At 48.0% G+C, this 27,780-nt stretch overlaps 1 protein-coding gene and 1 long non-coding RNA gene across 7 annotated transcripts in view; one reads left to right on the top strand and one right to left on the bottom strand.

The window, feature by feature from the left end:
- Window positions 1–1,323: 1,323 nt before the first annotated feature.
- Eip93F (Ecdysone-induced protein 93F) overlaps window positions 1,324–27,780 on the bottom strand; it is a 59,493-nt gene continuing 33,036 nt past the window's right edge. For 3 of the 5 annotated variants that reach the window (XM_034323278.2, XM_034323277.2, XM_034323279.2), the window contains exons 3-10: window positions 14,197–15,119; window positions 13,793–14,110; window positions 12,936–13,175; window positions 12,674–12,753; window positions 9,983–10,418; window positions 7,641–7,881; window positions 6,346–7,234; window positions 1,324–6,271 (exon numbers count right to left, since the gene is read on the bottom strand). In XM_034323278.2, the coding sequence (XP_034179169.2) occupies window positions 4,915–6,271; window positions 6,346–7,234; window positions 7,641–7,881; window positions 9,983–10,418; window positions 12,674–12,753; window positions 12,936–13,175; window positions 13,793–14,110; window positions 14,197–15,119 (4,484 nt within the window). In that variant the 3' untranslated portion in view covers window positions 1,324–4,914. Of the gene's footprint in view, window positions 6,272–6,345; window positions 7,235–7,640; window positions 7,882–9,982; window positions 10,419–12,673; window positions 12,754–12,935; window positions 13,176–13,792; window positions 14,111–14,196; window positions 15,120–25,541; window positions 27,662–27,780 lie in introns of those variants that run through there. The other 2 variants (XM_034323280.2, XM_034323281.2) reach the window with 2 other exon arrangements.
- LOC117603829 (uncharacterized) overlaps window positions 22,492–27,780 on the top strand; it is a 120,979-nt gene continuing 115,690 nt past the window's right edge. For both annotated transcript variants that reach the window (XR_004581304.2, XR_013062991.1), the window contains exon 1: window positions 22,492–22,888. This is a non-coding gene — a long non-coding RNA (uncharacterized LOC117603829). The remainder of the gene's footprint in view (window positions 22,889–27,780) is intronic.

Below are 27,780 nucleotides of genomic sequence, written 5' to 3'. Positions count from 1 at the left end.
TCAAAGGAAACGAATTTTCTAACATACACCACGAAGTTTCGAATTTTATCAACGAGCTCGATTCGTTTCTCGCGGATTCGATCCTTCGCTCGAGCGTCCCGCCGTCTCCCTCGGAGAAAGGAACCGAAATGAAAAGAGAAAAATAACGTAAATCGACACATTTTCATCCTACAGTCGCGTTGGCAACGATATCTGCCCTAGCCTGTGTCACTAATACTTCTCGCGAATCTCTACTTACGTTCTCCTTTGAAAAAACACGAAATTTCGATATTAGAGAATATATTATACTCCCTCTTAAAATCGCAACAACGACTAACCAATGGACAGCTTCTTTAATATTTCCGATAATGTTTAGAATCACAGAACGTTATCCAATTTTTATCTTGTCATCTCTCTCTCTCTTTCTCTCTCTCTCTCTCTCCCGCGAAAAGCAGAGAGGCATCTTTCTTCCGTTGTAGGCGCGCGTGCCTCGTGTCAAAAGAGGCTTGGAATTCCTTCGGCCGGAAACGAAACGTACCGTGCTCGTTACACGAAATCGCTGCGGCAGACACGTTGACGCGACTGTGTGTGTTGTTATTGGGAAATCATTATACGGCAGCCTCGTTAATTACGCCGTTGGCGCCGATCGTCCCAATTGTCACGACCCAATCGTCTCGTTTTCAACGAACGCGAACGAGACTCGCAGTTGCCGCGTGCCTAATTTGTGCAGGAGACGAGGCTGTCGTCGTCGAACCAGAAACTTCTCACCCCCCCCTGTATCAAATCTTATCGATCGATCTTCCAAGATATACACGGACCAAATTATTTTTGATTATCCTCTTATCACCGTAAACTTTCGAAACATTATTGTGCGTTAAATCATCGAATCGAATCGAACGTACAAAATTTCACGCGCCTCTATTTAGTTTGTTTAATTTTGAAACGAACGTGTCAATGGCTCGAGAAATCGAGAGAATCTGGTCGATGGATCGGCGACGACGGTGTTCGGCTCCCGATTAATGGACGCGTGTAGAACGTCGCGACGTATACCTTTGTAACCGTAATTGAATTAACGACAATCATAATGTACGCACGTTTTACAATCATCCGCACGATAAATATTCATTTTCCACATCTAACGATAAATCTTTTCGGGGTAAAGGGGATATTTATCGGGACATATTTCTTTCATCTATCCCGGTAAATTGGGGTAGAAAAAGGTGGTGAGGGGTAATCGAAGGAAGGAGGGAGGGATGGAGCGAAGGACGATGTTTGAAACGAGTGTAAGAAATAATTTTTTTTTCCTCTTGTTTCGATCGGTGTGGTGCCTGGTGAACGTTTAGAAAAAAAAAAAAATGTTACTTTTCTTTCGAGGTATCGAGTAGTTAAGATCACATCGAACGATTTACAAGTTTGACGCGAAGCGTGTGGTCGGCTTGGGTGATGAGCGATTAAAAATTGGGAGGGTTGGTGTTTGGTCAGTGGACACAGGGATAGAAGGAAGGTTTAAATTTACGTTTACACACAATCATGATTAGTGCTTGCATTTCGCTTGTGTTTCTGCTGTTCAGCAATTTCATTTTAGTTTGCTTTCTTTAACCCTAACGAGACCTTAACGTTTACACTCACAATCAATTTACTTGTTTTATCTTGTTCTCCGACGCGCATCTCCGCGCGGCTGGATTTGCACCCTTGTTCTTTTTCCCCTTTAGAGTCACCTCGCTTTGTTAATTCACGGTTTTTTTGCTTTAAGTTTACGGGTAAATTTGTTTAAGTTTAGTTCCAAAAAACACCGAGAGAGAGATAGTTAGCCTTGCTTACACGATTTTACTTGTATTATTATTATACTTTTTTTTTTTTTTATTTCTTTATCGTAAGGTATAATTTTTTTATGCGTTAATAAGGAATTTTTGCGTATTTTTTTCGTTTTTTTTTTAAAACACCGAACATACATGCCTTATACTTTATGTACAGCCTAGAGTCTTTCAGTCGTTACTTTGTTTCAAAGAGAGTCATGAGATTAATGCGTGAATTATCCTTTCGTTTCCTCTGTCCTCGTCCATTTTTTAAGTTCTCCTTAGAATCGACTCGATGAATCCTCCGTGTCAAGCGAGAAATACAGGACCGACACGTGGAACGCGCCCGACGACGCGTTCCACGTCCCGGCTTTTTCTCGTCCAACCCCTTTCTACTTTCTCTCTTTTTTCATTTTTCTCTTTCTTTCACTTCTCCTATGATTGGCTAACGAATCGTACTGTTTCGAATCCGTCGGTTTCGTCGTTTTCGTCTTGGTCCAACAACGTTCTCCTGGCTCTCGAATACTACAGCTAGCGAAACGACGAAATCGCAACCACGCTGTTAAAACGTGTTCACCTACATATTCAAGGATCTCCTTCTGTCGTAACGGAACTGTATAATCGGATAATACGAGAAGATACCTCGATAGTCGCGCGCACGACGCTCATGGACAATCTGCGAAAAAATTAGTCAAAAGAGGAGGGACTGGCGTTCTTCGTGTCGTCGTCAGAAAAATCCTCTTCCCCATGATCATCAATCTCAACGACCGGATCGAACTTTTCTCTTCTATCGTTTTTTTTTTTTTTTTTTGCAAAAATCAGAGAACATTCTAGACACGCTAACGTCGTCGTCGAAACGATCGATAAAAGCTTTAAAAATTTCTGTAATCCCTGAAAAAAGTACGAGCGAACAACCTAACGTGCTTTTCCTTCGGTTGGTCGAACTTGTTCGGATAATCCTCGAAGAACTTGATTTTCGACTCGTTAGGATTTCATCTAATTCCACCTACGTTTTTCGCGCGTTTCTCGTCGCCGTGAGGAAAACACACACCTTCGCGAATGCGTGGAGAATTTAACAAGGAAGAAACACAGCCAGTGTCCAATCCTGACGAATGAATCGGGTGAATGTTTTCCCCGCGAAGAAGAAATTCTACGAACGCCGCCGCTAATGGTTGCTTCTGTATTCCGTTTTTCTTTTTTTCTTTTTTTTTTTGCTTCTACGAGATAGAAAAATTGCATTCGTATCAAAATGTGTGGGCGTCGCCACGCGTAAGAAAAAATTTTGCACTTCGGTAACCGAGTCGAGAGCAAGCGCGCGCCTATACAGTAATCCCATTTCGTGAATCGGTGAAAATTTCTCGCTGAATTTTCGTCGTTGCATTCGCCATAGATTCCCTCGAGTTCCACAACGGGGAATAGGATCTTCGTCGACGAAGAAATCGACTCGAAACAGACGAAAAACTTTAACGAGAGTTCGCTCAATTTTCTGCAATTTGTCGAAATGTCATTGTTTAGAGAAAACATCGAACTCGAATTCCTCGTTGACGAAGAACCATCTTCATTTTCCTAATTTTTTCCTCCCGAGAAAAAAAAAGTGTAAAAAAAAAAAAGAAGAAAGAATGAAATAGCAACTTTTTACCCCTCGTGTCCTCCTTCCATCATCTCCCTATTCGTTTCTACCGAACGCCAGCCTCGAAATAACCGAGATTAGAGAAATATTGTCGCCTCGTGAAAAAACGCCACCTATACGCGCGCCAACAAAAGTCTTGGCTCGTTCTCGTTTTCGCACACGTTCGTAATGACCAAAAATATATATGTGTGTATATATATATAATATATCATTCCTTATATAATTATGTTGCTCCTTACGAGTTAAGTAATGTTAGTAGTAGGTAATAAGTTTTGCGTTAGGTAGCTTTTACATCGACAGAGGAAAATATACGTTGTTGCAATTAGTCAGCAATTTGTTCTTCAGTGTTCTCCCCTCGTGTTGGAAAAGTGTTTTAGCGGCCAACGTTACCGCGCGCGTAATCGGCCGGGAAACCCCGCGGAAAATTCATCGCGCGCTCCTCCTTTTACCCAACGTGTATCTTTCCTACGGACGCGTGCACGCGTGGACTCGTGTTTATATAGGTGCTGCTCTCGTGTGTGTGTGTGTGTGTGTGTATATGTTTTGTTTTAATTTGAATTTTCCCCATGAATATCGCCCATAGATCACCGTCTTTACGACAATGTCAGAGGTATCCACGCGTCTACGTACCGTATGGTATCGCGTTTCTGTGTACCAGTGTATGCGTGTAAAAGGTAGTGTTTGTTCGTGTACGAGTTTTGTACAATAACATCGCATCGTGTCTCGTTTCCGTTTCTTGCGTTCTGTTCGAATCGAAATATCGGCATAGTCGAAAAAAAGGTTCCGGTACGACCTACCGTCAGCTGGACGGTGATCGACTGCCGGATACGTGTAACTGATGGAATAGCAATGGGTTCGTGGATGGTTGGATAGCGTTTACGCTGTGTTTTTTTTTTTCTTTCTTTTTTTTTTCTCTTTCGTTATTCGTTTCCCTTTTCTTTTCTCTCTCGTTTCCTTAACGCTTCCTGTTTTGAACTTGCCTCGCGACGTTCGAGGGGCTTCCGGATGGAAAGGGCAGGGTCAGGCTAGGGCCACTACCACGTTCGTGCCACGTTTCGCGTTTTGTCGAAACGTCCCTCCCTCTTGGTCCTACGCAGCCAACACGGACAGAGGAGGTGCTTGTTACTACTCGCCTTTCGTGACCTCCTCCACGAAACGGTCGCATTCGCTTTCACGAGTCAACGCGACGCGTGCTGCTCCATTTCCGGTTCTTTGTTTGGCAACGACGGCCGACGGAGCGGCGTTCACGAGAGAGCACCGATTATCGAAGCACGTCCGCGGAAAAGGAGGAAAACGCGGAGCGTGCAAACTGTTAGTAGCGAAAGGGGGAGAGAGGTTCGCGCAAGGCGAGTAATGTATATACCCCAATCCCCCACGTGTGTCCGTGACGTGGCGATGCGTAAAACGCCGCAGCATTGGGCGGGAATCGGCTTATCGTATTAAAACGAATCGTTCGCCATACTCTCGTTATTCTATACTTTACTGATCAACGATACCGACTTTTTTTTCCTACTGCTCAACGGAGTCTTCCATAGTGATCACGGGGCCGCGCTGCTCCGCCGATTGTTGGCTGTTGGTCTGCTCGCCGGACCTGTTGCTTCCGGTACCGTAACCCCGCTGCAGTTGCACAACCAGTCCGCTCACTGCACCGTACTCTTTCGGCTGTTGCTGTTGTAGCTGCTGCTGCTGCTGCTGCTGCTGCTGCGGCTGAGTCTTCTGGCTCGAATGATCTACTATAAGCTTACTATCACAGGCACTTTTTTTGTCAGTTGATACGGCGTAGAGATTGTGTAAGTCCGGGTAATGATTTTGCTGCTGCTGCTGTGGCGGCTGCTGAATGGTCAGAGTCTTTCTATCGCGATCCTCCTGTCCACCATTGTGAACCTCGCGCTCCCTGCTACTACGATCGATCCTCGAGTCACGAGTACTGTCGTCGTCCCTGCTTCCGGCTCTCGATACGGAGAGCGGAGTGGGCGGCGAGGCGAGTCGATCGCTACCGTCGTCGGCGCGACCCCGTTCCGACGGGGACGGGCTCAGATCGACGGTGGGCACGCGTTCCGGTCTCTCCGGCACTGCTCTGCCGGCAGTCGATGGTCCCCTGTAACTCTCGTCCTCGCTGCTATCCTGTGCCAGCCTCGGCACCGGCGTTCTCCTCGAGTTTCTGCACAGTTGATCGATCAACGCCTTGCTCCTCATCGCTTCCGGCAGCTGTTGTTGTTGTTGTTGTTGTTGTTGTGGTTGCGAGGAACTCTGCTGTTGCTGCTGCTGCTGCTGTTGCTGGCTCCTCGTCTCGGTCATTGTTCGCTGGTCCCTTGGAATGCCCGTCTCGAGGCTCGACCTGATCAAATTGTCCAAGAAACTACCGTTTGCACCCGAACCGTCGTATAAACTTTCCGACACCTCCCGCGGCGTCTTTGTCATCGGGGTGCTACGAGAATTCGAGGTGCCTGGCGACTCCGTGGTAGCCGCGGCCACGCCGATTCCATCTCGGTCTCGTTGTTGTTGTTGCTGTTGCACCATAGCCGCGCTCCTCTGTTGCTCTTGCAAGCCACGAATCCTGCTGGAAGCAAAGTATTGTTCCGGCAGGATCGGCGGAACGTTCGCCGCACCCGCCATGAAGGGGGTCGGCATGAACGGCGTCGGACTCCAAAAGTTGAACGGCGCGAACGGTAAATGGGGCATGCCCTCAATGAACGGCGGCATTTTCAGTCCGTTCGGGCCTGGAATACCGGCCGGTGGTGTAAAAGGTTTCTGCGGTTTCAATTGCGGTTTCTTGTCGGCTGTACCGGGTCGTACGTTCGCAGCTGCCGCGGCCACCGCCGCGGTAGCGGTCTCCTTCGTCTTGTCGTCCGATTGCTTCTGGTCCCTGCAAGAAGGAGCGATAACGCGAGTAAGCGTAAAGGACGGCAGCATAGTTTTCAGATAACAGGAGATACGTACCTCTTTCTTGGCCTCATCAGGTGCCGTTCCTTCACTTTGTACTCGAGGGTGGAGTGCGGCACTCCGTAATAGCTGCCTGCACGATGAACGCTCATTTCACCCCGTTGAACCGCGCGTACAGCCTCGACCAGGCTATCCCTGTCGTAATTTCTATATTTGCCGCGTTTCGGTCTGGTTCCTTTGCCACCGGTGGCGGGTTTCTGTTTGTTCGCATCTTGGGTCTGTTGCGGCTTCGACTGCGATTGGGCCGGTTGCGTGGTCGGCTGAGGTGGCGTGTATCTACCTCTCTTGAACGGACTCGGATCCGTCATCATCGTCTGCTGCGGTTGCACTACACCCGCTGTTTGGCATCCAGGAATTCCACCCGCTGCCACCGATTGACCCTCTTGGAATTTCACGCTGATGCTCTTTGCAATGACGTCGCGGAAATTCACCGCTACCGTCTTGCCGACCAACGAGTTGGTCGGGCTGCTGGTACCGGAGAAGGCCGGGCTGGCCCGTTCCAGGAGGCCAGGACTCGAAGCGGCAGCCGCGGCCGCGAAACTTTGAGCGAACGCGGCCGAGGTTGGTTCGCCGTTCTTGCTAGAACATCCGGGTGTGCTCGCGGGCTTGTAGGACGGAATCTTCAGAATCGCTCTGCCTTGAGCGCTGTCGCTCGCCTCCTCCTCGATGTTCGGATTGAAATCGTCGTTGGTGATCGGACCGCGTTGCTGCTGTTGTTGCTGTTGCGTCTGCGACTGAGACTGCCCTTGCGAGTGCGACTGATGATGATGAAGCTGTTGATGCGCCGGCTGCGACTGGTCCCCGTTTACGCTCTTGTTTAGCCTCTTATCTTCGCTCATCAGCCTTCTCATCACCTCTGGAATGCGATAGTCTTGCGTTTCCATGCCTGCGAACAGTACCACCTCGATTTTGTCGTTTCTTTCGCGCCTAGGTGAGCATTTATCTTAAAGCCGGATTAGTATTCGAGAACCGTTTACAAAGTTAAGCGAAGTTCCGTTTGGAAGGTGAAAAAAAAAATAAGGTGTCGGCGACCCGTCGACCGGGGCCTGGCTTCTATCGATTTCCGAAGACCTACTAGCTCTTAATATACTTTTCGACTTTCGTCTCGGCCCTCTAGACTAGTTGCTCAGTCAGCGAACGAAATAACCTAACGTCTATGTCTCTGTCGGAAATAACCCGAATCCCTTGTACCGACAGATGCAGACGTTCGCAACCGTTAATACTAGCTAGGTAGGTCGGTGTGCTCGAAATTCCATGGAACCAGCCAACTCGTAATCTTTATTAAATCTTACCCTTAAATGGCGCAGCCGCTGCGAGCATCTTTTGTATGTACGGACCGATGTTGGCGTGTTCAAGACCTGGCCATTCGCCTCCTGTTTCGTGTCCTCGTTGAAGCAACGTTCTCAACGAATCACCGCCGCTTCCTTCCAGGGCGGAGAACCTGACGAGATCTTCCAAGGACAACAGTGGTTTCAGCAAAGCTTTTTCCACTTCCTTCTCCTCTTCGGCTCCGGACAGTTCCTTGTCGTCCACCTGTTAAGAATATTTTCTTTCTAGCGTTTTCTGCACACCCTAACCACGGGGACAGATTCAAGTTTGGATTATTCATAGCAATGTCCTCTCGAGGAAGCTCATTCTATGCCTTGATTCTCGTTATCGGCTCTTCGTCGAGAGGCACTTTTCTTCTGTATGCGTGTACGTGTGTCTGTGTTGTAACCGTGTTTGTTGTCCAGGTAAGTAACTCTTCTTTCGACAAATGCAAAATGACCAAGCGTCATGCAGGGAATTTACCAGAAAGAATTGTTCGCAGAAAAAAAGCGTACGCAAATAATAAATCGGTAAAAGAAAATATGCTTTTCTCTTCTTATCGTTATCATTTTCCGCAGAAACAGAAAGAGAAAGGCAAGGTCGAAAATTGAGAACCAGCTTGGGAATGTTTTACTCCTCGACGAGCAAAAAGAGACCGACGCTACACACCAACACTTACCTCGCAAACATTATTCAAAGTACATGCATTCGAATAAAAAATAACGAAATAAAAAGAAAAACATGATCTACCGAAACTAAACTACCCGCGCTTCTTCTAGCAACACCAGCTGAAACTTCGTTCAAATGAAAACTAAAGATCAAAGACTAATTTTCCATGAATTTTCCGAGTATCCTGGAAAGTCAGTCCTTGACACAGCTTTGAACGCTTCGAAACAAAGCCACGCCACGTGTAAGCATGCCTTTCTAGAACATTAGTGTGAAAAATTATATGAGGGCGTGTATATCGAACTAACGCAGCTTCATTAAAAAGATAAAAAAAAAGAAAACTATCGATGCAATTTTCCTAACATTCCATCGGAACCGGCAACCGGTGCTGAAGCACAATCGTCGCGACGGTCTAAACACATCGAGGATGCACAGTGTGTCGAGGTTTAACAAGCGTAATCTTGGTGACACCGGAATTCGAAGGGTTTGTTAACCCGCCGCGAACAAAAAAAAAAAAAAAAAAAGGAAAAAAAAAGAAAAGGCTCGCCCAATCCAAGAAGAATTTTCCTCTCGATCGTTTCGCAAAACTTACCTCGAGTCTTGCAACCTCGCCAAGACCAAGCGGCCGCGTGTTAAACTACAAAAATAGTGAGACAAAGGAAACAAAGAATTAAACAGCCCATGCAAAGAAAACATTCGACACTACTGAGCATCACGGCAACCGAGGAGAAATCGCGTGAACCGACGATTCGCTCTCGCCTCGAGGCGCCCAATTTATAGATTATCCTCTCCTCTTGTTCGTCGTTCTTTCTCATTTATTTTCTCGTCAAGGAAGAAGAATGAATGCTCGAACGACGGCAAAACAAGTAGATACTATCGCGCTCCATCGAGATTCGGTCCACGCGAATTCTACGATCACCGTGGCAGAGGTATGTTTTGGGGAAGCTCCATTCGTTCTTCCTAACCAAAACCACATTTAGATACATATGGGCAGTATTTATTCGCGAATCAGTTATCGAGAATCATCTTTTCCTTCTTCACACTGTATCGTACTAACGTCCCCCTAACCCCTTTCGTTGTTTCCTCTTTTATGGCTGTCTTTGGATGCGTCATTCGTTTTATAAGGAAAACTGCGTCCAAAGGCATTTTCTTTTATCAACGGTATCATTTTTTCCTCGCATCGCCCGATAACATAGAACGACCAACGACGAGGGAACAAGTAGCGAACCTGAATACGATTATTTCGATTTACAGGAATGTAACGCGGGAATTCGACGAAAACGCTAAACACTGAAATTCCTACTGTCTTTGCTAACACGATTTCTAAACGAGAAACTTTGAGACCGCGGCGACTGAGAGGCATCGAGAAGGAGACTCGTACCACCGGTGCCAGAAGAAGCGTGGTTTCAAAACGTGCTGCATCCTCCACGCTTTCTATACCCTCGAATCAACTATATCTCGGTCTTTGCCAATTCTCAATTCTCTTTGGAGAACATGTGCGTCTCCAATTGTACACGGGGTCACAGTTGGATATCGTATCGTCGACGTCGACGTCAACATCATCCTCGTCATCACCCTTGTTCTCTCTTCCTTTCTCACGCTCACACGCTCTCTCGTTCTTACTCTCTCGATTTTCTTTTGTTCTATCCCCAAAACCTACCTCATCCACTTGCGGGGGCGGAGTGGTCGCGGAGGCGTTTTGGGTCGTATTTGGTGGTGTTGTAGTAGTAGTAGTAGTAGTAGTAGTAGTGGTGATGGTGGTGGTAATGGTGGTGGTGGTGGTGGCTGGGGCGCCGGGCTCGTGAGGGTGTGAGTGGGTGCTAGACAGGGACGCGTCCCTTTCGCGTTCCATCGCAAGCTTGTAGACCTTGTTGCGCAGGGTGCTACGCGGAATCCCGTAGATCACTGCCGCCCTTCGTGTACCGAGCTTGCCACTCTGGATATCCCTGAGCGCGGCTTGCAGCTCCTCTTCGGTGTAAGTCCTCCGGCCACCACCGGCACCCACCACGGGAACACCACCGACACCTGCCACGGCTGCTGCGGCCGCCACCGCCGTCACTGGTCCGGTCATTCGCGGTTTCGCTCGATAACACGAACTAAAAACACAATCCACGTGCTTCAGCGCGTTATCTCTTTCGAATATTATTCTTTCTCAAACACAGGCACACATACTTTCTTTCGATCGTTCAAACCTTTCAACCAGTAACCGTTGATGCACCGACACCAGATTCTCTTACAATAAGGATTTTTTAATAGGATTCAACTTAGGATTTATTGCGACCGCCGATGAAGCAACAAAGGCTCCCTTGAGTCGCTTGATCAAACTTTCAAAGAAGTTGGAAATTAATTGACAAGCAAAGCCACAAATATCGACGTAATCGAGCCGGGTTATTCGTTACGTTTCCTAGCCACAAACTCACGTGCCTAGGTGGTTGGTCGAACGAGCATTCGGTAGCACGGCGTGTACTCGGTGGCCACGTGGACGGTGTGGTACGCGCACGTGTTCCGCACGAGAAACGAATCGATCCAACGGCGTGCTTCTCTTAACACTTTGATCTCCGGCATTAGCCAACGTTTAGGTGCATTAGAACGAATTTCAGCTACGAAATTATACGGTTCACGGGGAGGAGGAGAGCGCGCTCGCTACGAAGCATTACGCAATTAAAACGTTTCTAAAGTTTCATTTCGACGGAACGACCGTTCATTAGCATCTTTTGATTCTTTTTTAATTGCTTTTGAACAAACAACGAAACGTAAGCAAATTGCGAAGAAAACATAGATAAACGGTGTTTGGGATGATTGTTGGAGCAGAAAACTCCGTCGTTAGATCGCGGTGGCAATTGTCGTTAGGTCAATTGTACCAGCCTCTAATTTCGAGCGTACTCGCGTGGTTTCGACGCCGGGCTATCTTATCGTTAATTACGAGGGGGCGCATGCGCGGACGCGATCCGAGACCCTGGTCCCGTCTTCTTTTCTCCAGCTACGCTGTCCGCCCGTCGCGTCGATCTTTCTCGCGCACGGTCGCGCTGTACGACACGCGAGCGAGGTACTTTGTGCCTTCGATGTGTCAGGAGGTGCAGATTACGGTGGACTAATAATAGACGACGATAAAAATTTGACGCGCAAAATGTTCCGCGGGGAAAACAGCGAAAACACGAGGGCAACGTACCGCCTCGCCGCGGCCGACACGCTTCGCGACTTTGACTCCCGCGCCTAGCCTTTATTCCCCCTTTCTGCTGCTCCTTCGAATTATTTACTTTTTTCCCAAATCCCGACCGTGTTAAAGAACGTTCGAACTCGAGCGTTCCATTTCGTGCGTGAAAACATTGAACTTAAGCTTCGAGGGGAAAACGCTGAAAACACTTAGTTTTCGTTAAAACGATTGTTCATCGGCGCGCGTCGATCATATTAGTTTGAATTTTGAACGAGGACCGTCCGATTTCACTTCCGTTCATCTTCGATTAACTTTCACGGCCGATTCGGACGCGGCAAGTTTCTCTTTGCAATTTTCGAGTCACCCTTTGGAACGGAGTCGCGATGCTAGCAAACGATAACCGTACAAAACGAAATGCATCGCGATCGAGCGTTTTTCGTTGTTTTTGTCGAGGAAACGAGATAATTTCGGATTATTCGTCGCGAACAACGTACGCTTCGAACGTGAACGCATTGTCCGGACTAAAGGACGAAAAATGTTACAGACTTTCGAGGATATTTTCGTAACGAGTGGCTCCGCGAACGACGAGACACGCGGCGGAAAAATTTTCGAACAAGCGGACAGCGAACGAGAAACTTTTTAATTACCACTTTATACGAGCCTGCTATAGCATTCGAACGTGCATACACCGCGAATCGTGTTTAATAATACAACTTTTGCATAATGCAAGAGTGTCGAACGCGGTGCGCGAGAGCTTTTTGCTCGTTCAAACGATAATGACAGAGTCATTGTGAAGTACAATCATCCTGTTCCGAGTGGCACGTTGTCCGCTAAAATCGTCGTTCGTTCGACGATCGAATCTGTTCTCGATCGTCCGGGGTTCACGCGTCGCGATCGCGGAATGCTCCCAAAGACGCTTTTCTTTGCTCGCAAGGAATGCAAATACCTATATCAGAGACATCAGAGGCAGCTTCGTTTCGCTACGAAGTGTAAAACGAGTAGCGCGATAACAGTGGCGCGAATCGACGCGACGCGACGCGTCTCTCGTTCCGGTTACCAAGCTCGACGAATTTCAGTGAGAAATGGAACACGACGATCATCTTGGTATTTAACGCAAACGTTTCAAATTTTTCGTCTGTCGGTCGGTGCATCGTCACTTTCTATAGCTAGCAATAAGATTAACGAACGATTACTTACTTAAAGATACTCTTGGGGTCGATACCTGCCGTCATCCTTAGAGGTATTTTCTGTTGTTCCAGCAAAGATATGTTGTTATCCTGCGACAGAAAGGGAAACGGTATCGTTCAGGTGACACGTTGATCGCGTGCGTATCGTACGGAATCGACTGGTATAACGTGAACAGTTTAGTAAAAGCACGAGACGATTTCATGTCCACGCACCAGTAGGCGGCAGGAGAAGGAAGCGAGTCTACACAACCCACGCCAGAAGGAACACGTACCTGAGAATTTTTCGGTTTGGCCGAGAGATCGAGCGGTTGATCGGCCGACGTTCCACTGTCCTGATGAGGCTGCACCCCAACGAGAGGCGCCTCCCTCGGTGGTAGACACCACTGGGGCAACAAGGTGGGGTAGGTGCTGGTGAGAGCCGCGGCGACCACGGACGCCGCCATTGGGTCCACCTGGACCGACATCGGTGACTCGGCCGATCGCGAGCTGCTGCTGCTCTCGCTCTGCGGGCTCTGCAGGATCCGACATCGAGCGTTACGTTCGTCCGACTCGTCATTGGTGGACGAAACACGCGAGGAAAGGAAGGAACTGATTACCACCGGCGTGGGAGGGAAGAAACGTGGTCATCGGGGATGAAAAGGAACACAGACCCGTCGACGCGACGACCAGGACAAATCGAATCCTGATGAAATTCGCTTTTTCGCGTACGCGGCTCGGCTTCGTGAAACTTTTATAAGGTAGTCGCGTCAAAGCGATCAAAGCTACCCCGACCGGATGTACCAAGGCGGCCGCTACCTTTGCGCGAAATAATCAAAAATTGAACGTTTCGTATCCTCCGTATCGAAGGATCGCTTTGTATCGTCATATCGCCATATCGCCATATCGCAGTATCGCTTTAACGCAGGCTATTTCTTCTCGATACGATGAATTATGCCTTTCGAAACGATGCATTTTCGCGTGGCACGACGACGACGACGACACCACGGTGACGGAAGCGAAATAAATTATTCTTAGTTTGCTGGTTCGCACGATGTAACGTCACCGTGGTGTAACCGGGTTCGGAGAAATGGAGCGAAATCAAGGAGTTCGAGCGTCGCATATATCAGCTTTATACCGGATCTATACTTACGAGGGGTGGCTGGTCATCGTGCGGTAGTTTGCCGTCCAAGCAAAAGTAACACTTGTCCAACGGCTTCCAGTCTTCTGGCGGTGGGCTGGTGCGTCGACTTCCAACGAGAAACGACGCCACCGTGTTTCTGCTAGCTACCGGGTCAACCTCCCGACACGGCAACCCTGACCTGGTCCCATCCGGATCCGTAACCGGTGTCGACAGTGCCGTCGGTCCGCCTCCACCGCTCGGCACTTCTTGCAACTCTTCTTCTTTCTTCACCCTTAGCAAGCCCTGCGTCACCGGTGTCCGCTCCAACGCAACTTCGTCCGTTCGTTCCTGTAACAAAAGTTTCATCGTTCCATCATCTACGTTTCAAACCGCAAGTCGTACAAGAAAAAAGAAAAATGATAGCGTAAACGAACCTTGGTCCCTTCCGTATCGGTAGCGTTGGCGATCGGATAATCCCGTGTCGCTCGATCCTTCTCCCTTCTGAGAGGACTGACGGGCCTGTCGGCGCTTTCGTCGAGCTTCAGCCTTTTCTCGACCTCGCTCAAACTCCTTCCATCCTCCTCTTCCTCGTTCTCTTCGTCGTCCTCTCTGTCGTCCGTGGTCTCGGCGTCGTTTTGGCGGCGTTTGCGTCGCCGCCTGGTCGGAATCGTGGTGGTTCCGGTGGTCATGCTCGGGGGGATGGTGCTGGCCGACGCGATCGTCGCTATCGTGCCGGTCGCCGTGCTGCTGATGGTACCGATACACGTTGCCGTAGTAGTCGGTACGATGGGCACCGTTACCGTAGCCGTCGTCGACGGATCGGCTGTCCTTGCCGACGATTCCTCTCGCGCGACACCGTTCGCGTACTCGGCCTCGCCGACCTCGACCTTTATCTCGTCGGGCCTGAGTCGCCGCGACTCGTCCGACTGTTGCTGCTGATAATGGCGATGGTGGTCTTGAACGGAGGATTGAAGGTGATGGTGGTTCTGCAGGTGATGCCTTTGGAGGCTTTCCTGCTTCACCAGGCCCGTGGTAGTCGCCGTCGTTGCCGCTGTCGTGGTGGCCGCTGCCGCTGCTGGTCCGGTCCCCGCTCCGGTTGCCGTCGCCGGGGACGGTGACGCCGTCGTTGTGGTCGTTATCGTTGTGGTTAACGAGGAGGACGCAGGATGAAGCGAACGCGGCCCAATTTGTTCCAGGCTCCCGGGCACCGGGTCGCAGGGCGACGAGAACGCCGGGTAAAGCCGGTGGTGGGGCTGTGTCGTCGCTGATTCGCTGCTGCGAGTACCGCTGTACAGGGTGTCCTGATATTGCTTCCATCTCCTACGGCCCATCAACTCCTCCGCTACCCGTTCCAGACCTGCGACACCAGAACAACTACGTCAAACAATGACAACGGCCGCTTATCCGCGGAACCCATGAACAAGGATTGCAAACTTCGTGCTCGATTTTAAACGAAACCTTTCGCTTCGAGCGCAACGGATGATGGAAAAGCATGTTTTTCGCGCCAACGCGGAGATCCGTTGACCGCGATAACTCTCGTACGTATTACGTCGATGTCGGAATCACCAAAATCGCATGTTCGGGAAACCGACCGGACGCGGTGGTTTTTCGAAGGACACGGCGCGCCTCGACGGTAACACGCACGTCCTAGAAATCTTACGGTATGTCGCAACGAAGAAAATTGCAGCGTACAAAGTTGAAATTGCCGATACAACGCGAACGCTTTTAGTCTTATTCTTTTCTTTCTCACAACCCGTTTCACATCGATGATGTGAATTTCTTGGCAACTTTTAAGATAGACACGGTACCGTTCTTTTCTTCCCTCGTAATATACCTGTATGTATATATATTTAAAAAGGTTGAATCGCCACGCTGGCAATTCGCAACACTCGTTGCAGTGGCTAACGATAGACGCGTTGATAAGAGAATTTTTTTCCCTTCCTTATCCAAAGGCCGAACAGTCGAGCGTTATCGTAACACATGACGTACCTCGTTGCCGGTACCGCGACAACGAAAGCTTTCGCGAAAGTCGACTTCCATTCGAGCGCACGTACGCTCGTTCGTTCCTCGCGAATTTTTCATTCTGAAAATAAATATTCAACGAGAAACAACGAGCTCCGATTGTACCGTTCGACCACGTTTACTTTTCCTTCCCGATCGATGTCGCGATGAAACAACTAGTATAGTTCCTATTTCGGAGCGGCGAAACAAACGCGTGACAACGTGAAAAACGTGCGATAAGCGCGGCAGGGGCAGAGAAAAATCTACGCAATTTTCTTTCGTCAACGAATCACGGAAAGTTTCGTATCTCGGGGTTGTACGACTCGTTCGTCGAATCTCGAACGAGCTGAAATTGGGCCGCAAATGAGTTTTGTCTTGCTAGAGAGTCCCTTTGAATGCGTCAATTGATTCTAAACAGACACCCGGTACGGTGGCACGCGTCCCGCAAATGCACCATAACTGTCACGCCATTTGGTCGTCGCGTGTGCCACTAGTAGCACACACCGATCTACCAATGCACCTAAATACATTTACATGTGTACGTGGAACTCGCGTGCGCAAGAAGATCGAGCGCGGTGGCGATTTTTCATAGCTACCACTTTTATTTCTCACCGAATTGATTTTGTCGTCCGGCCAGACTGGCTTACTTGCGCCGATCAAAGCCAAACTGTCTCCTCTTTCGAGCTCCTTACTTTTTTACGAATCGTTAATGAAAAAAGAAAAAAACAACTACCCGGAGCCAAGAGAGAATAGGGTGTTAACAAGAAGGATGTGTGAAAAATGTTGAAAACTCGTAGTTTCTACATTTTGTCATTGGTTCGATAATGTGTAACACGCGACGAATGTTCGATTATTTACACGCGAAAAAATGTCGCGAAGGTAGGCTCGGGCAGCATCGATCGGGAACCCTGAATTAACGCTCGCTTGGCTGGAAAAGGAGTGCGCGCAATGAAAAACATCTGAATAAATTATTATTGTTTGTCGAACGTTTCGAGCGAACACTGCTACGCCCCCCTCGTGGCAGCAGTCCATCGTTGTCCGTACGGCCATTATTTAAACGCTCTAGTTCCACGCAGCTTATCAAATACAGGTATAATGCCAGTTTGCGGAAACGCGAACTGGATCTGCGTCGAGCCACTGCAACGTATCTGCTTGCACGCGTTGCTGTCAGAAAAACGTATGACATTACGGTCAGGGCTGACTTTATACCCAGCCAGACTTTAAACCTAACTCGAGCGGAACGTGATAGTTTTTCGACCGATTACACCTATCCGTTCCGTAATTGTTTTCGGGATACGTTGTTCTCCCCCCCCCCCCCCCCCTGTATTTAAATTAGGCGTGATCAATCGGTGTTTCGTGTAACTTGAACTGGTGTGTCATGTCTGTTCGTTCAGCAGAAAAACGTGACGCGGGTATAATGCTTTCCGCTCTAGCCTCTGGTAGATTTTAATAATGCATCGATAAGGAGAACGTACAAATTGCACGAGTTAACGCAATCGCCGTAACTCGTTAATCGACGAGTTAAGAAAACCTCGAACTTCTTCGCAAACGAAGCGAGCGTAAGTACAGCAAGACAACCACGGCAATTATACGAATCATCATCTCGCGGCAACGTGGAGACGTCAAGGCTGCGCGGTGAGTCATGAAAATCTGTCCAGAATAAGGCGATCCTTACACGAAAATCATATTTTTTCCTTTATTTCGCGATAAATTTAGCCTCGTTTCTCGATGACGTCAAATCCAACTCATCCATCGGAACACGAACAAAAGAAACGCGATGAAGAACGATAGACGCAACCTAACGGCGCGGCGGAAAGAACAGGAGCAAAGTGCGAAGATTCCTTTCCTACGATGAAATTAAGCGTAATTCGTTCCCCTTGTATGCGATTCTTCGAAAAACACGTGAAAACAATTGCTTTGTCTTCGGTGTTAATCGCACCGGTTCCAGTCCAACGTACTTTCGATACCGTACACACCATTTAGAATTCCCCTGTTTCCTAGAAAGGCCCGATTAACTTTGCGCCCGAGTCCATCTTTAACCGCGTCCACCGGTTGCAGCATCAACGATCTTCCACGTAATTAATGGCCTACGAAACAGTAATCCGGCAAAGGTGTCTGCCTCTTGGTCGAGTGGGCGTCGAAACACGAATTTCCAACTGAATGAACGCAGATTCAGGAAAATGCAACGGTATAGGTGTAACGTAACGAAGAAACGGTAACAGCTCGAAACGAGAGATGTCTTTTGCAAGACGTTCTCTAATGACGTAAACTGCACCGAACCGAGCAAGGGTGAATTTATCTCGTCGTTCGTAACGGAGCACAAAAGCGTTTTCATCCAGCCAGGTTCCTTTACAAGTTCATCGTTCCTTTCCCCAAACGGTGGAAAGGTTTTTCAAACTTGGACGAAAGAAAAACACCGGTCGAATCGAAGATGGGAAATCTCTGTACCGTCGACCTTCCTTCCAATCGTTACCCCCTTCCTTCTCTCAGCTCCGAGTCCTATGACTTGACATTTTCCACGAATGCTTGGTCGGGTAAGGACGGCCATTCTTCGTTGGATATTCGTGGCGAGTAAAGTTCGAGTCCTTGATCGATTCCAGAAGTAATTAGACGGTTGGCGCGGCTTTGGATGAAATTCCAGCAGGAGGCGCCGAACCAATCTTATCTGGCGTGCCATTTAAGAAGAGCAAGAAGTAGGGCAGATGACCACGCCCGGGATTAAGCGAACGACCACGCAGACACTTGGCACCAGCAGCTTTTCTAGCCTGTAAAACGACGATTCCGTGCTCTTTCGAGGTTTCCTCGTGATTCAATGGACGAAACGAGATCGTCGAGTATCGTAAATTGCTCCAAAACCGTCGACTACACCAAAGGGATACATTTTCTTTCTTTCTTTCTTTCTTTCTTTTTTTTTTCTTCGAAGAGAAGAAGACCAGGAAGCAAGGTGCAGCAGCACGTTCTAGCATAATAATAAATGGAATCGAGATGGAAAAGAATTTGTAGCGGTCCCCGGAGCGATCGTCTAGTCCGGATCGTTCTTTTGATAAATCGAGAATCAAAAACGGGGAAGATTCGAGAACGAAGGAGAGAATCTACTACTTTCGACGGGTGTCCTCGGCGAGTCGAGGATATAGCGGCACCATTCTTCAATTCTAAATCGAATGGCCTCGGGCCCCGTCCGACCAATGACAGAGCCGCAATTTTAGATCCCAAGCGCGCGCGCTATATTTCCCCCAACAGTTCTGAGGTCTTGGTGTTCATTCCCTTGGTCCCGTCACTAATCGTCGGCCCGTTTCGACCAATGGCAATCCGGTTTAGACGAGAGTAGAAGGTTAGGAAATGGGTGGTCGAGCATGGTGGGGCCGCAGCTGGCTCTCACGACGCACAAGGCTATCCTTTGTCCGAAACTCGCTTGCGATTCGCCTGCGCCGCCAAGCTAAGCCTTCAGGACGATAATAACGAAATAATTGCGATAACGATCCCGCTCTCGGACGGTACCTAATGCGCCTCCCAACTGACCTCTGTCCGCTCGACTTACGAAATTTCGCGCTTCAAACGTAAGTCATAGGAGTTCGATCGAGCGACGATAGAAAAAGTGAAATTCAGCTAACGAAACTCTCAGCTACCAAAGTGTATCATGGGTACGATAAAACACGATAGCAAACGATCTGGAAACGATCGGTGTGTCGTTGATCGGTTCGAAAGACTAGTATACGCAACGAGCACAGGGCGGGTGAAAAAATGTTCTTATAGTCGGTCGCCTACTCGAAGAGTTATCGGCGTCGCTTTGTTACACGATCACGAGGTTCCCATTCACCGGCAAGAGATCGGTCGCTGGTTTTCGAGGCGAGCAAAGGACAGAAAGCAAGATGGATGTCGAAATCCTCGAAGCGTTACTTGTCTCTCAACAAGGCATGGAACCCAGCCGTGCCTCATTAAGATCCGCGAAACGATGCTTGCCAAAGATAGAGTCTACGAAGGTTACGCGTTAATCTCGCTATGATATTAACACCTAAACGCGTCTCTCTATCCCGTTTAACCCTTGCCCAACCAACATCGAATCACTTTTCATCCAAGGTTATATATCACCTGGCTAAATGTTAAGTAACGAACGGTTCGACGGATATACCCGGACAGGCATTAATTGCCATCGCGGATGGTTTCAGGCGGTCGCGAAGTCGCGGTTCTTGAAATTCCTCCTGTTTGACTGATAAAACGCAACGATCGTCGCTGTAATTTCACATTGTTCCAGTATATTATTTCATTGCACGATATCGCTCCATTAGTTCGACCCGAGCAGTGATTCCCGAGGTCATTATACCAGTGAAGAATCGTCGAGGAAAGAGCGAGTTGCAAAGGCGAAGGAGGCGAAGCGGTAGAAAGACAAAGAGAGAAAGAGAGAGATTCCGTGTGACAGAGCGAGAGAAAGCGTACGGATCGGATAGAGGGAAAGAACGTGAAAGAGAAAGAGAGAAAGATAAACCGAAGAAGAATGGTCCGCGAGGTCAGCCCACGTTCGTACATATTCTCACGTAGATCTCTGTGTACGTACCGACGCGTGCACACCTTGACGAACATTGTCGAAGAAAAAGAAGCAGTCGGGCCCGCTCGATAATACATCGACCGCCTAGCGGTTGGTACACGAAGCAAATGAACGAGTAAAATGGAAAGGCCGAGAGGGACAATGAGCCGAACGAGGGACCAGAAATTTTTTGGCAGCTGGTACTTTTGGTTAGTCAAGTCGGTAGTTGGGAGCATTGCTTTCACGTGTGCACGTTACTCGTACATTGTGCGTTCGCTTTATTCTCTTCTGCCTCTTTTGTAACAGCCTGTGACCGCTCCGTTGTTTCCTGTTTCTTACGATTCGCCCGGATTTTTCGCAACGGTCGATCGAAACCGACACACCGGTCCCAACTGCTACTGCCACACGCTTTGATTCCCATTGTAGACGCGGGACAAATTAATAAACGTTTAGACAGCGTTTACGTTTCGTCGAGTGTTAATCAACGTAGCGCGAGAAGCGAAAACGAAATTTTTGTAGCGTCAACGAAACGAACGTGCATCGCCTTGTGTTTTCGTCTTATTTTAGCTTGCTAAGCGATCCACACGGCAATCGGATACCAAACGTAGAGGAGAGTCGTCTTCTGACCCATTTATCGTGCTCCGGTGTCTACTGTTACCCGCGGGAAGACTCGCATCGCGAGATTACAGTGTGGGCTACGCTAAATTCATCGTTGACAAAGAACTGTGACGTTGACGAATTAGAATGCAACAGTCGGAAACCGGTCGAGGCGGAAGCACGAAGGACATCGTACAGTCGCATTGATATAACAGAACCTTAACATCCTTTTTCCGTGAATATTTCGATAAAAATATAATTGGATGCGAATTCTAACGTACAATCAAATTCTCTGTAATTTCCATGCAAACGTTTGTTAATTTAACAGATAAGACGTTCGTGTTCGTTCAGTTTGGTGATTAACGAAACAAGAAAGAGAATAAAGTAGATAAATAATAATCTATGTTGCTAGACGTGACTATTTCTAGCCTGGCGGTCAACGCGTTAACCACGAGTTGCATTCAAGAAACGTAAGATGCAGCGAGCGAGTAAGAAAGAGAGGGGAAGAACGGGTAAACTCGTAGATAGAGATAGAGAAAGTAAAATATGTAAGAATGGATCGAATGAATAGGGAGGAATTCAAGGATAGAATAGAGAGAGAGAGAGAAATTTATATGTGTCTTAGAACACATTAAAAAAAACCATTGCAGTATTGAAGTTGATCCTATCGTTGGTAACGAGAACGCAAAACGGAGTAGCAAGAAAGGACACGTTTAGAGAGACGAATCGGAAACGAAGGAAACGAGATAGAGCAAACACGCATGCTGCGTTGGCAATGTGTACGCATACCTATACAGACACGTGCACACAAAAGTGGGCTGAAAACGAATGCGGCGAGCACACACTTGCACTGGCTAATATCATCGTTTTGACGTCGCGGTAAAGCAGAGCTTTGTGCGGATGAAATTCGATGAACGATTCAGGAAAAAAAAAAAATGGACAGATTAAAATGCAACAGATCACCGTGCTATCCATCATTGGATTAACGTTTCGAGTTTTTTTTTTTTTTTGTACTACTAGATTCGTATGACGCGACTACGTGTATGAACGATACTCTAACGGGCCATTCGTGAATTGTGCCGTTTAACGGGAGTTCTATGAATTTATTGCTTGACTCGTTGTAACGCGAAAAAGAGGAATCGAAGCTTTTCACGACAATCCGCGCGTGTTTTTACTATGACTAATCGAAGCACATTATTCAACGTCGTTGATAATTTGTCAGTACGTACTTTTACATCCTGAGCTTGTAACAGCCTGCATAGCGTTTATCAGAATCGAACACCTTGCACATCCTTCGACGATTGTGAACTAAACTTTGAAACTCGTTTTCACCGCACCAAATATCACAGCATCTGTCCGGAGACATGTTTACTACTGTAGACTTACCACGTGACTAACTAACCTATTATAGAAATATAATAATTTCATAGGAAAACTCAATTTTGATTATTCTATAATTCATTTTATCGTAAATAAGGATTTATGCGTGAAATATTTTGTATCAGATCTTCATAAAATTGATTGGAATAAAATCGTGATGAGTCACGTAGTACACAAAGCTTGAAAGTTTCGAATGACGTATAGGGCGGTCACGTGACAACGTAAGGAGTCAAGAAGACCTTACTCGTGTGAAGGATGTGCGCGTTAATCGTCGATCACGTTCATCGGTATTTTAGTGGAAAATTTGTGATTTTTTCGCCAAAAACTGTATCACGATCGTTGTTAGCATACGTTTAAACGTTTGAGAGTGAAGGTTCGTCGCGATTCACTAAATTAGTACTAAATTTTGCAATTTTGCAATCGCGTCGTTTCTAGTCGCGAATCAGTGGGCGTCCGGGGTTCACATGTCTCGAAATATGGAGTAGAATCGCATTGATATTGTGCGTACGTGACGAATTTCAAACAAATCGGCTGGAATCTTTGCTTGCTGCGACACGAGGGAGACAGAGGCAATGCAGAAAGTACAAAATTCGAAATGTCAACGAGCTCAAGCTGCTACATGAGTGGTGAGTACCGTACACCTTTTTTGCATGCATTTTTCAAAACGGCCATTTTGTGATTTAAACCCGTGTAACAACACGCGCAAACCCGAGCTGATACGATAAACGCTTGCGTTCATTTATCTGGTACGAAATATTGTAAAAGTAAAGATGAAAGGTAAAGGGATACGCTTGAGGATAACTGTATGAAAATCCGTCGAGTTAGGTAGAAAACGATGAAAAACCTTGACATTTGTGTTAAAACTCAATGGTCGACTATTCCGGGAATACGAAACGCGCTCTCAAAGTGCACGATTAAATAATACGAGAAACAGACGACCAGTGGGTACAAGCTGACAAAACGAAAAAGAAATTGTATCGCGAAAGAGATAATTTATCAAGCACAAAGGGGACAAAATTACCGGTGTACGATATGAATTTTACAACTGAAACCGACTGTTCGTTGCGACACGTCCGTTATATTTTACAAGGAGAATGATCATTAATATCGTTCATTGATATTAATTTCTGTCAAGCTTGATAATTATCTGACAGGTCATATGATCATTTAATGGATTATTATGCGCTTCCATCTGAGTATTAACGCGTTTTCAGTGTTTTAAAAACCACCTCGACACACGGTTCGTTGATAATTTTTCAAATCGTTTACACGCGTCCTTTCCCCCACCCATTTCGCTACCGATCTCATTTACAGAGACGAAAAATATTATACGAAGCGTACGTTTTACGTCAGGTGTTGTTGTTCCTTTGTTGTTTTCCGTTCAAATGAAAAATCAACGCGAATAAAGAGGGGCCTGATCGCATCAACGAGATTTTCCTACACGATTATTTTTCCTTTTTATTTTAACGCGTGAGCGTCGATCACGTGACACGAGTAAGAAAAGCGTACAGGGATATGTGCATTACGAGGCTTGTTTGACGATTTCATTCTAATTGGATTGACGATTACTTTGCTTCATGAAATTCTTACGTTATTTTTTTTTTTTTATTATTGTTTGCATTTTGAATTAACGCGACAATTTTTATTATCCTAACTTTAAAACATACACGCGAACGTAATATTTTATACTGTGAACTTTTAATTTATATCCTGCTTCACAAAATGTAGTGCAATAATTAGTATTATAAAAAGCAGTACTCACATACGTATTAATATTGTTGCGCGAAAATGAACAACCGAGTTAATCCCGAAAATTGAGCAAATCTGTTGTAAGATGTTTCTAAAACGAAAGGTGCAGGGTTATGGTAAACAGGGAAAGCATATCAAACGACGCGAAGGAGTGAAACTCACATTGAATATCGAATCGTCGAGTCGTTTGATAGAGTGCCATTCCGCGGGCTAACCACAAAGTCGTTCTTCCGGCGGATCTCTGTCTATTGCGGTTCGTTTGCCGTGTTCACGAGGTACTAATGTCGCTTTGAAGCATTTCGGAAGGCGCAGCAAGGCGTTGCACCGGTTGCGTTCGGGCGGAGGATAGGCAAAGACAAAAAGAAGGTGCCGTGTCATTTTCGTCAATTTAAGTTCGGTCTCCCTTCCTGGTAGGCCACGTAGGATCGCTCGGTATTTCGCCCCCACCGGAGGCACCCTTCTCTCGCCACGTCCGCCCCTGTGTGTGCCACTCACCCCCACCTACGGTTCGCCTAGTCTCGCTCCGTCTCACCCCTACTCCGCTTGTTTCGCCTCGTCGAAGCGAGGTCAATCGACGGAGAGGGCTGAAGACGACCCCCACCCTTCGTCACCAGCCTCCCTACCACGGCTACTCAATATCGTTTCATTACGCACCCTGCTCCGCCATACCCATCCTTCGCTACCACCCCCGATACCCGTTTCCCTCCACCCTCGTTGCGCCTGCACCGCCATTCCCACCAACCCCCCCTCGACGCTGCACCCACCGTCTCCTCCTACCACCTTCGCCCTCATCACCCCTGCCTGACCCTCCTCTCGCTTTCTCTCTTTTCTACCACCACCTTCTTCTCCTCTTCCTCTTCCTCTTTCTCTTACTCCTTTACCCCTGAACGTCGCGCTTCTACCTTGGCGACGAAACACGAATGCCCACGAATTTTTATTGTTACTTCTCGCGCTGCTTCCTCTCGCCTCCCACCGCCCCTTCTCACGACCTTTTTTTATGCGCCTTTTAACGATCAGCAGTAACTGCACCCACCCGAACGCTCCTCCTTTCCTATCTTCTCACCCCCTTCTGACCCTTGCTTCTTTCTTCTCTCTCTCTCTCTCTCTCTCTCTCTCTTTCGTGCTTTTTCTTCCGTCTCAGAGGCGAACGTTTTCGAGAAAGCAAGGGTGTGGGTGCACAATGGGGAAAAGAACGAAATAGGCGAGCGGAAAATGTAGCTTGGAAAGTATTCGTTTATCTTGCACGATGCAAAGAGCAACAGGGAGACCGAACGAACGAACGTTTTCGGTCGCTGAATTTTCGTACAATGGGAAGGAACGAGCTTGCATTCGATCTAATTCGCTTTCGATCACGACGATGAATTCGAAGCTTCTTTAGCGCGTGAACGTTAACAGGAAGCGTGGACAAACGCTCTCGAGGCGGTACACGTGGACGTGCATTGTTTTTCTCGAGCTCTCGTTAACGCAGGATTATCCATCGGTCGGAAAGGCAGGATTGTCCGAGAACATTTTTATCCGGTGCATACGTACTCTACACGTCGGTCTTTGTATTCCCAGTTATCTTCGGCGTCGCTTCGTCGTCGAGCAGCATCGTTACTGCCGAGAAAGTAGCGACGAGCGAGAATTTTCGGGTGCTGGTATCTGGTCGAGGGTCGATTCGTAAAGTAGGATCACCGAGAGAAACGGATATCGCTTCATTACGGCCGGTTCCGTGCCGGACACGCACGGCACAGCCACCAGGATTACCCGTAAATAATCCGTTCAATCTAGATTACGTGACGAACGAGTTACGTGAATTTGTGGGGTTCGAAAAATTTGGAAAAATCCTTCGGGTTCGAGGCGGATGCTCGCACGTATGCACATCCCGTTCGAGAGCAACACGTGCAACGTAACAGGTCGCGATAGCCGGATGGATCGCGTGAGAGGGAGAACGGTTGCGGTCGTTTCACAGGCTCGCGACGTCACGCGGCATCTTGATATTTTTCCTATTTTCTCGAAATCACAGTCGACGGTATTCGAACATCACCACCACCACTGCCACCAATCACCAACAACTTTTTCGTGTAACCGCGCGAAACACTTAACTCGATATCAGCCACGTTGTGTATGTATCACCGAAAGAAGGAGGAAACGTTGCTGCTGGTTACCGGAGAACACTAACCGACACTCGCGCGTTACCCTTCGTCACCCTTTCCAGAACTGCTACTGGTCGATCTCCGAAGATCATGGACGTCTCGAGAGGAGTACGACGACGGAGGTTCTCTAACGCGCACACACGCAGCTCTTACTCGCTCGCTCGCTCTGTCTTTCGTGCACCCCGCGTTTCCGTTTCCTCTCGTTTTCTCCGTCACTCGTTCGAATCTTCGCAAGGGAGAAGGAGAGCCCGGTGATCGGAAAGAAGAAGAAAAAAAAAAAAAAGGTGGAAATAGGAGAGTCCGGGAAGAAATCGAAGGGCGGGGGTATAGCCACGAGGGAGGAGGTGGCGGTACCGGTAGGTGGGAGAGGGTGGAAAGGACTCGCGAAAATTTCTCGACCACCACACCGGCAGCTGCGTTTCGAAACGAGGCAGACGAAGAGGTAGGGACAGAACGCGACGGGGATGAAGGGATACGGAAGAGGGGCTGAAGAAGGGTGGAGGAGGGTCGAAGGGTGAGGTTACGAAAGTGGAGGAAAAAGCGTAACGGCGAGTGCACGCAACAGCAGCGCGCGTGGAAACGCGCCTTCTACGAGTAACACAACTCTTCTCTTGACGGACTAACCCGAAGCCAAAGGGAGGGAAGGAGGGAGGGAAAGAAGGGAGAGAAGAGGGGGAGCAGGAAGACAATGGTGGGGGCGTAAGCGAGGAACGAGTAATAGAGGGATGCGGATGGCGAAGAGGGAGCGAGGGAGGATGTGAAAGAGGGAGGCGGTAAGAATAAGAAAAAGAATAAGAAGAAAAGAAGGTTTCGGGCGGCGGCCGGGATCGCTCGCTTGGTTGTCTGTGGTCAAGGCACGCAACTTGTGCAGTATTCCGTGCGCGGCTTACTCCCATACGTAGGAGGCAGCGGTGGTTATAACTCGGTGGCGATGCTCGTCCCGGTGCCGATGACGATGGCAATGCTGCCGAAGGCGGCTCGAACCGAGAGGCGCCGGCGTACGAGGGCGCGGATAGGGTAAAAGCCATTACGCCAGATCCACTTTACCATTCTTCCTCGGTCGGATCATATTTTACGCTGACCTAATTAGAAAATGCCGCCCCACCGAAACTCGTCGGTCGAATTTTTCTCCGGATTTCTAGCGACCCGCGCGTGCCTCGCGAAATTTCCACAAACGTGACAATAATTCCCTGTTGATCGACGATATCCGTCCCGTTGGCGGATTTTAACGTCGACGCGATCGAAGAGATGAAAATTCTCAACCCCGGAATTCTATCCTATTTTCGTTGAAATTTCGAGGAGAGGAATGCGTGTTGCGTCAACCATACGGAGAGACAAAATAATATCGTAAAATTTCGAAACGATGTACGCGCGAAATACTAGTGTTTCTCGACAACGTGGAAACCACCCTGTTGAACGTACGAACACGAGTAGGAGTCACGCCTGGCTCGCAGTCAACCAGGATTCGGCGTTTCGGTTCGCAACAGGTCTCACCACCGGCCTTGCTTCTCTCTCTCTCTCTTTCTCTCTCCTTCTATCTTTCCCTCCTCCCCTCTCTAACCCCTATCTCTCTCACCCCTTCGTCCACCCGCTATACCACCCCCGCCCGACCTTTTCGCATTCACTCTCTCTCT

The sequence above is a fragment of the Osmia lignaria genome, chromosome 11, assembly GCF_051020975.1.
Source record: "Osmia lignaria lignaria isolate PbOS001 chromosome 11, iyOsmLign1, whole genome shotgun sequence".
Classification (NCBI taxonomy): domain Eukaryota; kingdom Metazoa; phylum Arthropoda; class Insecta; order Hymenoptera; family Megachilidae; genus Osmia; species Osmia lignaria.
Note: the sequence above shows the minus strand (reverse complement) of the source record. Positions and strands in the feature narration are given on the sequence as shown.